This window comes from Anopheles coustani, chromosome 2 (assembly GCF_943734705.1).
Source record: "Anopheles coustani chromosome 2, idAnoCousDA_361_x.2, whole genome shotgun sequence".
Classification (NCBI taxonomy): Eukaryota; Metazoa; Arthropoda; class Insecta; order Diptera; family Culicidae; genus Anopheles; species Anopheles coustani.
This window is the reverse complement of record NC_071289.1, coordinates 63,884,142-63,895,928: the sequence shown is the minus strand read 5'-3', so window position 1 is coordinate 63,895,928 and position 11,787 is coordinate 63,884,142. Positions and strand designations below refer to the sequence as shown.

The 11,787-nt window shown below is 45.7% G+C and overlaps 1 protein-coding gene across 1 annotated transcript in view; it reads left to right on the top strand.

Moving 5' to 3' along the window:
* The first annotated feature begins 3,535 nt into the window (after positions 1 to 3,535).
* Positions 3,536 to 11,787, top strand: part of LOC131264807 (uncharacterized) — a 65,528-nt gene continuing 57,276 nt past the window's right edge. Inside the window, exon 1 of the mRNA XM_058267074.1 lies at positions 3,536 to 3,581. Within this exon, the coding sequence (XP_058123057.1) occupies positions 3,536 to 3,581 (46 nt within the window). The remainder of the gene's footprint in view (positions 3,582 to 11,787) is intronic.

Sequence of the window (11,787 nt, the reverse complement as noted above, 5' to 3'; positions counted from 1 at the left end):
TTATGTGTGAAAAGATATTTAACGGCGTACGGTGAGTTTTTGCCCGCTTCATCGTATACCGTCATTTTACATTTTTCGTCTATGGAAAGAACAAAGGAGAAGTTCGTGGAAAATGCACCGTTGGTACAATTGCTGTCGTGTAAAAGAACAAAACAAAAAAGAAAACCCACACAATACCCTATCGTGCAATTGTTGTGAAGGAGTACATGCGGCCTTTCACATGGTGTAAATTAGCTCAGGGTTTAGCAGCAACGAAGGGAAAAACAGCAGAAAACAAACAACAGGAAATCCGAAACCCGAACATGCTGGCATTCTTTGTGCCGGTGGCCCTATTGGTGGAATGTGCCGGCGTGTGGTAAACCGGCCTTGCCTCGTTTGGTTTCCTTTTATTTTCGCGGGGGAGGACCCCAGGCGGATCAGGGAAAACTGTATAAACAGATGAAATACGAACCGCGTGCGTCGGTGGTGAATTTGGAGCGGCCAGTTTAAGCGTTGCGAGTCGGATGTTTTCGAGCGGAGGAACGTTTACCAACAGATGCCGGAGCGATGATTCGGTTTGATTTGGTTATGACGTGCTGTTTATTGTTGTGGGGATATGCGTGAAGTTATGTGCTCCTCCGGTCATGGTCAGCTTTGAGCATCGATGGATTTACATTTTAATTACTGCTTTGATATGCACCTACAATGAAGGAAAACCCAAACAAAAAAGAAGCTTACAGAACACAACATTGTTTGAAATGTTTGGAAAAATCCCGGAAAGTATACTGAGAGCAAAATCACCAGAAAAAAGGTTCATTTTATTAGAAACACGAAAAATTTCGTTCAGTAAATCCAACCTAGTTTGTCCGATCGTAAAACACATTGCAAATATTATCCAACACAAACCAACGGCATCTGATGGGTGCAGGCAAACCCTAAAGACACGAATGAAAAAAACAACAAAATTACTAAGGAAAAGCATTATCCATTTGTTTACCCGTCGGTTTTACATCATGTTTATCGACCGTTGTGTTTCGGGTGGTCAGCCAACCACGAATCACGTTGGACGTACGGTGCCAAAAGGCTTTTGCTTCCGAGTTTCCATTTCGTCGTTTGATGGCCATGAATTTTCACCGGTTTTACCCCCGGTACGATGGATTGTTTGTGAAAAATGTTATTGCCTTTTTTTTAGTGAAAAACAAACTCCTGTACACGCCCAGATAGGAATGAGGGGGCCCGTGCGATGTTTTCGTTAACGTTCGTCAAGGTGGAGCGATGAAAAGATGTAAATTTCCTACCTCACGGTAATGGCGCAGGGAGAGGGTGCATCATATCGTTATCTTTAACGTAAACGTGGGTAATATTACTGCTAGAACAATATTATGATTGAATTTGCATTGTAATTAGTTACATTATAACATTGATTTTTTTATATTTTCATCGTTATCATTTAATTTTTGTTACATTGTACATTCTGTTCCCTGATCCAGTTTTATTGGTGAAAGAACTTGTCTGTCTAAAATAAACCAAAGGCTAATGGCAAAATCTCGTTCATATTGTTTGACTTTGGAAATATAATTAAAAAATGTTATTTTAACTATATTTAACCTTAATTGGTCACATTACACAATCCGTTTGAGTATCTTTTCAATGCATTTCTATTCAAACAGCTTATACACTACCTTCATCTAAGGTTACTTTGATAAGCCCACTTCAAATGAAATGATTGCTGGTAATTGTTTCAATTGATCGCATAAAACGTGTCTGGGTGGAACAATTATAGATAATTGCACGTTTCAATGACCTCCGACTCGATTTCATACCGTTTTTTTTCTATTTCTACCTACTCTACCAAGAGAAAAGAATTCCTTATTGTTATCTCCCACCATGGTTTAACGCACTAACTTTCTACTTTCTTCCATTGGTTTTTCACTTTCAGGATTTCCCATTGAAACACTCCCCAATGGGCCCGCTTCATTGCGAAAGCGAACGTTCCGGAGTGCAATGTTCCCCTGAGTGTGTATGAGTTATGCCGGCGTACCGTCACAGGCGATAGAAGTGGAACATCGGCGTCACCGGTGGTGTGAAACAGACGATGTAACCACACGATGCGCGCCCATCGAGGGAATTGGAAAACGTAGCCCTCGACCCTTCCGTCGGCCGTTGAGTGAAGGATCCGGAAGGCTCTCCACCGACCATTGCGAGACCATTGTTTGTGTCAAGTGTCAACTACGTGAACATAAACGGTATCGGAACGGAAAGACGGTCGCTGGCGCAAGTGGTAAAGAACAGGGAATTAATAGCATTACGGGGCATGTGCAAACACAACGGATCCGGGACCCGTGTCGTTCTATCCAGTGTGGTGACCGGGGGGTGAAAGTTATGAAATTGTTAAGTAACACCGTGTCAACCTGGCTGTGTGGGGAGTTGAGGGAAGCGAGAAAGTAAAATTCAAAGCTAGGAAAAAAAACTAACCGTTTGAAAGGAATCCCACCAATCGCTACCATAGACGGCGGTGACGGTGTTCGTGGTTGGAGAGGTGATTTTCCCAGCCCCGCACGGTAGGGTATCTTCTTAACATCGCAGAGTGGCCTGCCATGACCAGCTCCTCGAACGTTTTCTCCACGAATGGACCCGCTAAGAAAGTGTTGCGTGAATGAAAGGAGAAGCCGAAATGAAAACGGAGCAAAAAGGAACACATTCCTTCCCGTCCCAGTGTCAATCATTGCCGACCGGAGCACGGAGGAATGTGAGAGGTTGAGCAATCCATGGCTTCGGTGGGTCGCATTCGTAAAAACAGGATGCCCTTTCCATCCCAGTAACGGCTGACTCGGTCATCGCCGTCGGTGTCTGGTGCGTTGTTCCATTGTGACCATATTTTCCATTGCCTTTTCTTTTCTTTTTCCGAAGGGAAGCCGAACGAGCGGATGCGCGTAGTGAACCGTAGTTAAAAGTGTGAGCACTCACTCGCGTTCGTCGCGTGAAGGATATCGGGATGAAAAGTGTTAGCAACCGAATGTAGTGAACGCAAGAGATCGGGAGTGAAGCACGGTTGCCATAGTGAAAAGGGTTCAGCAAGACGCGGGTCGATTCGGGGAATGTTTCGATTGAGTGAAACAAACGTGTGGAAAATCGTTCAGACGGAAGCGAGTGCTATATTTCCTATCGTCTATGTTTGTGTGTGCGTTCTCCCGAAGCGATAAAGAAATTCCCACAGAAAGGAAATCGTGCGTAACGGATAAAGAAGGGTACGATTGTATTTCGTTGTGGTGTTGATTTCACTCCTTTCCAAAGATTACTGTCGAAAAACAGGCAAACTGCAGCGAGTAAGAATCGGAGGCTTCAAGGGTGCTGGGAAAGAGTGGCATCTTTGCACATAAACTACCGCCGCAAGCGTTACGACCCGCGCTCCGGTCGCCAGAAGACACGGCAGCATCTTGGATCCTTCCTGCCGCCCGACCGCACGGGTTCCGCGCCAGGGCATCACCAATGCTGCGCCGGCACCGGACGCCAACGTTCAGAGGAGAAACCTGATAGGGCGTCGTCCGACACTAAGATGCTCGCAATTGCCGCTTTGCTGGCCGTACACGCAGGACTCGCTGGTAAGTTGCCTTTTCTCCCTCCCTCCGTGCTCCATTTTGTGTGACCCTTTTCCGGGAGGCACCATCTCCATCCTCGGTGTCGTCGTCGACGATGTCCAAACGTCCTGCCAGTGGGTACAATCAAGCTGATAGATGACGACGTAAGGACATATGTTTGTACGCGAAAGATCGAGCGGAAAAACAAATCGTCTACATCGTCGTTGGGTAAAGGGAAGTGGCCGGGGTTGGGCTGGTGAATCTAGCACAGGCGACCGAAGGACGCAGCACATACAGAAGAAACATTTTCCTTACGCTTGGGAAAACATCACAACAACGGCATCGTGTAAAAGCTTTTCCCAGTTCCTCAACCGGAAGGTCTGGAGCGATCTGCTTCCTCTCGCTTGAAATATGCGTGTCTGTAAACGCGCGCGTGGGTTTGTGTGGGTGTGTGTGTGTGCGTTTTGTATTTATACTGCCCTCCTTTAGACTCCCATCAATCTTCGGTAGCCATTAATTAGTGCCACCCCCTCGGGGGAGAAGACCGCATCAAGTGAGAAAGTATGTCTCCCCACTTATCCGCACCAAACACCTCCATCCAAGACCGACGGAAAAACCTCGACGGGATACGATATTGAGCGGACCGATTGGAAGTGTCCCGGGGGCGGAGGCGGAGGTGGGTTTTTGTTGGCTAAATAAAGCCACCAAGATACGCAGGACAGTTTTTGCTCTGAAAAGGCTCGTCCCAATCGAAAGAGCGGGCTCGTGAAGGAAACTCTTCCAACCGGAACCACGATGGACCCTCATCAAATTCGACCGAGCTTGTTTGCCGAGACCGAGTCTCGGGAAGGCTTTATACGGCCCGAATGTGACCGTTTCCTGTTAGGTTAAGTACCCTGCCTCCACTCACACGCCGCACGAGTAACGTCAACATAATGACGGGTTTGTCAATGTCATGGTTTAAATTGTGTGCCTCGGTAATACGGCTAAGTGCTGCCGGAGAAAAAAAAAAGAAGTGGAACACAAAACCAAACCCCGCGAGGATTGAGGTTTTTCCATCGACCACCATCTTGGGGCGGATGGAATGGGATAGTTTTTGTTTGGTGAAAGTGTGCGCCTTTTTCGTAGAAGGGAGGCAAATTTAGGTCACATGTATCTTTAATACCTTGTGTGCTTTTCGGAACCCTTTAGGCAGAGGCAGAAAACGCGGTGTTCAATTTAAAGTTAAGAGCTATGTGGAGGAGGGAAGATGGGCAGGAAAATTTGTTCTGTACCAGTTAGTGATTAAATGTTCATTACCATAAACATAAGCTCCATTTTTGTCACGGTTGTGAAATACATCATTTTGCCTTATGCAAACCTCGACCAGAGCGCTGTACTGCGTTGCTTCGACTGCGGTGTAATGGAAGTCCTTCTGCATCCTTCCATGCCACTCCACGGCGCTCATCCGTGCCCTATCGATGCAGGCGGCAATAGAAGCCACTCGAACACACATGTGCCGGATCATATCCAGCCGGGGCCGTGTGTGAGTTTGACTGAAAATTAATTATACATTCCTCTGGCGCTTCCAGCGAGCTTGGAGCCGCGCCGTTTCTAGCTCCGGGCCAGAGTTTCCCATTTCCCATGAATCGCCTGCACTCTGCTGCACGTGCGGATACGATGTGAAACAAGTCAGCCCGACTTCGGGTCATAGCAGGCTTAAATTACAAAACTGAAATGCACACATTAATGCGGATGAACCGAACCTCCGTAGCTCGGGGTCGTGGGGTGTGTCTGTGTATGGTAGTGTCCTTTTTCATGCGCCGGATATCGTTCTGCGTCCTTGGCTGGCTGGTTTTCTTTCCCATCCCCATCGCTTGCCCGGGGGGGTTAAGGGGCTCGTACCTTTTTTTTCTGCACGATGCTTTTCCTTCGAACTTTCTCCCCATCTTTAGAATGCGAAAAAGCCTCTAGCCTGATCGAACGCTGGCTCGTTGGTTCGTTGCATATTTTTCCGCGAAACAAAAAAAAGCGAGCAAGCGAAAGTGCATCCACAAGCATTGGGCTCGTTAATCGGCAGCCGAACGAGCTCGAGGGTACTTTATTTTCCCCCCACGTCGAAGGTCGCAGCCGTTATGCCGGCAAACATGCACATGCAAAGCAGCTGCAATGTGATATGCTCGCGGCAGGATGGTACGGTTCGATGTTCAATTAGTTACCAAAGCACTTTGCAACTGGTCGGCAACATGATCCGGTGGCGTTCGGTTGGATGGGAAGGGGAGGGAGGGAAGGATATGCTAACAGAGAAGAAGCTCAGACACACACTTATTAATTACGATGACGATGTAGCGAAATGGAGGAATATTTATTTGAAAAATTTATGGGACGGCTTCAACGTTGCCGAGGAGAGTGGTATCAGGAAAGCAGGATAAGAGAGGCGGTTGGGCAACATGATTCTATAGTGTTAAGATGTCACGATGTAGAACCGTATTGGTGTGACCTGCTGGTATGGCTCGTTTTTCACCACGAGGTACGATGGTAAAAGTACCATGTTATATTCATGTAGGTTCGATACATTATGCAACATTCAAGCATGAAGGAAATGTTCCCTCTAGGATTCTCTTACGAATAAACAGACAGTACATACACTAAATATTCATAACCACGCGCTGAATATTACTTATTGAATTACCTTAATTAATTAAAAACAATTCAAGGCAATTTATATAATGCATTATATTGATTTTGATTAATAGCTATTTAATTTTAATAATGAATTCATTTCAAAAAAGTTCTCTGACTAATCACAAACTGACGAAAGCTTATCGAGGTAGATATTAAATCGAAATATCTGTCTCTTAAGTCAATCTTCATTAAAGTCATTCTACTAACTCCACGAAGCACGTTGTCATTAAACTATTGATAGTCAATTAAACCTCGACAAATTCAGAGCACATCCAAGCATTATACTAACGAATCCAATGGAAATAATTGCAACCTATTGAGTAAAATCGATGGGCACATCAGGAAAGGAAAGCCTGAGCATATATTCAAGCATCGACCGTCGGCACAGATGGCATTCCAATTCCCGGCGCAATTATAGTCTCACCAGTCGGTGACTGTCAACCACTGGAGCTAATGCAATACGTATAAACGCATCGGGAAAATTAAATTCCCAACCCCTGTTGCATTTAGATTCGGTTCGCTGAAGGGTATGGCCTAATGGTTCATTGACAGCATTTCGATTGGCGCAAACTGTGGAGCGTAAGCCATTTGCAATGGCGTCAATTGTGTTTCAATTATTTGTTGAGAACACTCCCGCTTGACTTGGCCTTTGCTTTTTCATTCTTTATCTCTTTGATACCTTTATCGTCGTTTTCGAACCCTTCCGGTTTGGATCTACCTGAAAGCCTTCCGGTTCTTTTGCAATCGTATGAATATGGAGAATGCATGAATATGTAAATCAGTACGCCAAGGTGTGAATGGTGTACCGAATGGTTTCACTTGTTCGGAGGGGAAACCCCGACCGGTGGACGGTGGTGGAAAACTGCTGACGGCAAACACATTTCGCTTTGGTTCCACCGTGGTATGGCTTTTATCGAGAGTTTTTACCTTCCAACCTTCGCGGAACTCGTGTTTGCTTTAGCGAAAAGGTAACAAATGGAAACTCGAGGGAATTGTAGCAGAAAAGAGGAGTACAGCATAAGAAAAACCACGGGGCGCCGTGTGTGAGTTGGAGGTTGAATGCTGAATGGAAGAAAAGGTACAAGCCGGCCCTCGAGGGGCTCGCCACGGAAAGTAGTGTTTCCATCTCGAAGGGATATTTTTAAGATGCGAAACACTCAGCAGCGGCACGCGCTCGACATAAAGGTCGCGGGGTGGAGAAAAAAAGCGCAAAGAGCGACCGTGGAAGATGAAATGGAAATGAGATGGTGAAGATGAAGCACAGTACAATGGCGAAATATGAAAGATGGTAGGGAAAAACGCACACGACACGCCCCACGCTTTCACGGTGTATTATCAACATCAGCGAAGTGAATTTTTCCACTTGCGTATTCACGACCCACGGCTCATTTAGCCGCTCACCGCGTCCCTTCTCACGCGAGCCCCCCTTTGGCGCACTTTTCTTTTGCTCCTCCCGAGCCGGGCGCCAACTTTACACAGCTTCTGAGCTTTCGTCCACGGTGACCTTTTCTGACTGACACGACCAGCTACATGCAATATCCATTTTCATTATGGATTCCAGCGGCGCGGGGTCAACTTTTCCCGACCGAGCCGTCGCAGGAGACAGCAATCTTTGCGTGAGTTATTTCTGGGTCGTTCGAGTAAGTGTATCGAAGTGCTTACATGGGCAGGAAAAAGTTGGGCAGAAGCTGGGTGGAAAAACAACGTACGGCATGTGAGAACAGTTTGAGAAGCGGCGTGTAATGAAACGTGGAAGCCCGTTGGAACTCGCAATATTTGTTTGCCTGTTTGTTTGAAGGTGACGACATGCACATATCAATGTGAAGGGAACGGACAACTTTATACAAGCACGAGAATGACGAAACATTGGCCAATGTGAAGTAAAAAAATATCCGTCGCCGGTTTGTGTGTCCCACTTTCATGCTGCGCGAGAAAATTACTTTCATAGTTAATACATGAAACACATCCGTTTCGGTAGGTGGAAAACAAATCAATGTTACCTTATGAAACATTAATTCTCGGTAAGCCGTCACTTTGCGCTTTATTCGAGGCTGTATTGAAACAACAAGAAGAAAAATTACCCATCGTTAACCTCTACGCATAATCTAACCATACATTTCCATTCGCCTCTAATTGGATGTGATAGTCTTGCCTCGATAAACCGAAACAACAACGCTTCCGGAGCGGAAAGTTCGTGCGATGTTTACTCCTTCGGGCAGGATGGCTGAACAACAGCAAGGTGGAAAATTTGTCGCTCATGAAAATTTAATTAGCATCCTTCCGATTTATCTCTCGCGTTGCCTTCGAGAGACAAAACGCAAACACGAACTCGGCTATCCGGTTGTTTGTAAAGAGATTAGCGCGATTTGTTCGACCATCGATCGATCGGTTTGGCTCAAGGATCTCTTCCTGTTCGTTCCGGGGTAGCAAACAACAGTTACTCCTTCCTCCGTCGGAGAACCGGCTCAATCTTCCATTAGTTCTATTGGCCCATTTTTCAGGATGCCCCCGGTGGCATGTCGTTGATACGACGGGATGGAAAGGCAAACAACGGTGCACAAAAAGACGCCGAAGGGCGGCAGATTCCCTTAGCGCATTAGCGCAAAGTGTCTGATCTTCCATCGGAGGTGATTATCACATTAGGGTATCGTTTAGCACACGAGAAGGTTGTGGCGTAGTATTTGAGCGCTTACTGTTCGCTGTAAATGATTGATGGAGAAATAGTTGTTGTTTTTGAGTTGCAACATATTTATTTGTTTCGTTTTCTTGCTGGAAAAACTAGACAACAATGGTAAAAAATCGCATTGTATTTTAGTTACCTAACAAAAGCCTTTACCTAAGTGAATACTTTTGAATTTTTAAAAAGCTTCAACAGTAGCACTAATTGTTCTTTCCACTACTAGAACTTTGTCTGTTTTCAACCTTCTTCCGCCGTGGCATCATTTTCTGTGCATTTCTCAAAATAGAAATCACATAAAACTGCTCGTCGAGAGCCACATCTTCTCGAGAAACCATTACTTCTTCCAAAGGCGTACCGGGAAAAAGTTAATGACAGTTCAAGTGACAGCGCTGTTTTCCCACTTTAATTTTTCCCACCTCCATTGATCATTGTTTGCTCCGTCGCCATGAGAACTGAGAGACAAAGGAAAAATACCGAATCGCGAAAAACATCCGGGCATTGCGGAGGCGGAAACAGCCCGATGTAAACTTTCCCATTGGCGTGAGGTGGAAACAAAGTCTGACAGCTTGGGCTAACATTGTGACGCGCTCCGGTTTCCGGATGTTCCGTGGAAAAGATTGGCGAAAACAGCATCCGCTGGAAAGCTGAGCAACTGACACTTGCTAATGGTGTATTTGGCACGAAATCTGAGGTTCGAATCTGATCAGCTGGAAGAGGACGTGCAGCTCGTTAAATGTTATCCACCTCCGGGGTGGATTTGTCTCCAGGAATCGATTATTTTCCTGACGATGACGATGGAGATGAGCTTTCTTAGGTAAACAACGTGATGTCACAGTGACATCACGTTGGGTGTGAAGAACTATACGCCATCGATGAGCTTCAGTCGAGCGCCGGCTCAATTAAGTATTCGCCGTGCGTTACCGGGATTCGTTCCGGACGGCTGCTTCCAAGCTGGAGTGCTTGAAGATAAAGGAATGCCATCGGTCCCGAGAAGCACGTCTTGACGACTAGTCGTTAGTTAGAGCGAGTCACGAGACACGCCTGCGGGCAGAAGGGACGATTAATTATTTTATTTTATCACACAAACAAACACATCACATCGATCTCCACCATCGTCTGCCGCCCTTCGGAACGGGAGCATCGATTATAGGGGATAATTAGGATAATTGATGAGATTTTGATGCTACGCTCTCGTCACAAACCATCGAGGCACTTCAGAAGAAAGAAGAATGTGTCACTTGCGTGTTCCGAGCACGTGCCTAAGCCATTGGGGAAAGATTGCCCACTCGTACGTACTGCCTCCGAGTTGTTCTTTGACGATTGATTCCACTAGGGAAGGCTAAGAAACTTCCCTCCCGTTCCGAGCGCTTGATCAAAGCATCATTTTATGCCGCCTAGTGAAGATTTGGGATGTGGATTTATTCAGTTCTCCAGAACCACTCGGGAGTGATTCTCATGTTCACAGTTCCAATTATTCGTTGAACAACACAGTCACACGGAATTGAAATCAAACGAAATGTTCCAACGCTCTGGGACGTGTGTGTTGTTTTGATTTCGAACCTTTGAAGGTGTAGTTTGGAGAGTTGTTCGGGAAAATGGTGATCGAATCAATTTTCGAAAATGAAACAAAAGGCATAGAATTCCTCAACCCATTTTGAATCGGATTCACAATTTTCTGAACCAGATAACGATATAACGAATTCTGCAATGAGAATTCAAAACAGCTAGTATGCCTCACACAAGGGTTAAACGGGTGTTCACTTCCAATTCCGTACGATATTCTGAGCCTGAAGACTTCACTCCCATGTGACGTTCAACGTAACCCTGAGCTGTCCGGAGGAGATTGGGCTTCGGCCAACCATGCATAATACGATTTCCGAGGAGTATAATCATTTTCCTTAGCAGGAGATTGGGCCAGGAGGTAAAGGATTGTACCGGGATGTACACGGAGCTGCTACCATTTCGGTGAAGCATGTCGGACTGAATGCGCATTACCCGCGGGACGCTGATGATGATGTTGATGTTGTGAGTCGGGATGTTCTGGTCGTACAGTTGAAGGTAGTCGTACTGTACAGTCATAATTCCTTCCCGGATGTGTTGGTGCTATCCTGTTGGATCGATCTCCACTGACTACATTCGACACAGAGTTTGCAAATTTGCATATGCGAGGTTATGGCGTGGATGAATGTTTCGACGAACGATAAATAAACCCTACTAGTCTGTTTTGTGACAAGGTAAATGCCTGGAGTTAAACCCTTTATTCTACTACTATTTTTCTGTAAAATATTTTTGATTTATTAGGCAATGTATTTCAGAAAGTAGGTTGATAAAAATATTAACAACAAACCTTGCTTTGTTTGTTTCTATCTTCGCTGTAAAAAGTCTTCCAAAGCCAATAATGTCACTCCCGAGAAATCAAACCAAATGCAAATACTAATAACAAATCCACCCCAATGAAATCCATCAACTCGTTGTCAAGTGTCTTTAAAATCGCGGCGCAAAAAGTGGCGCCAAATCTCGCTCCAAACCCGTCTGGAGAAGTGGAAACTCAGAACTCAAAGTCGAGAAGCTCAAATCGTTCGCAAAAGCAAACAAATGTTGGCATAAAGCTGGAATGATTGATGTAAAGCATCAGTCTAACATTTTTCCTACGCGCTCGTGTTTCCTCCTCCTCCCGTTTCTGCCCCCGTTGCTTTGGTTATTTTAATTTTCCAACTCTCCCCAGGCGCGTTACCGGAGGGGTAGCGGTATGCCAGCAGTAATACGATCGTTTAGACTTGTTCCGGCTTCCTTCCGCTGGCATTACTGGCTACATGGGGAGCTGAAGCACGTTAGCGTAACCGTTAAACCACATTTTAGCGCCAATCGCGCGTCCATCATCGTCAA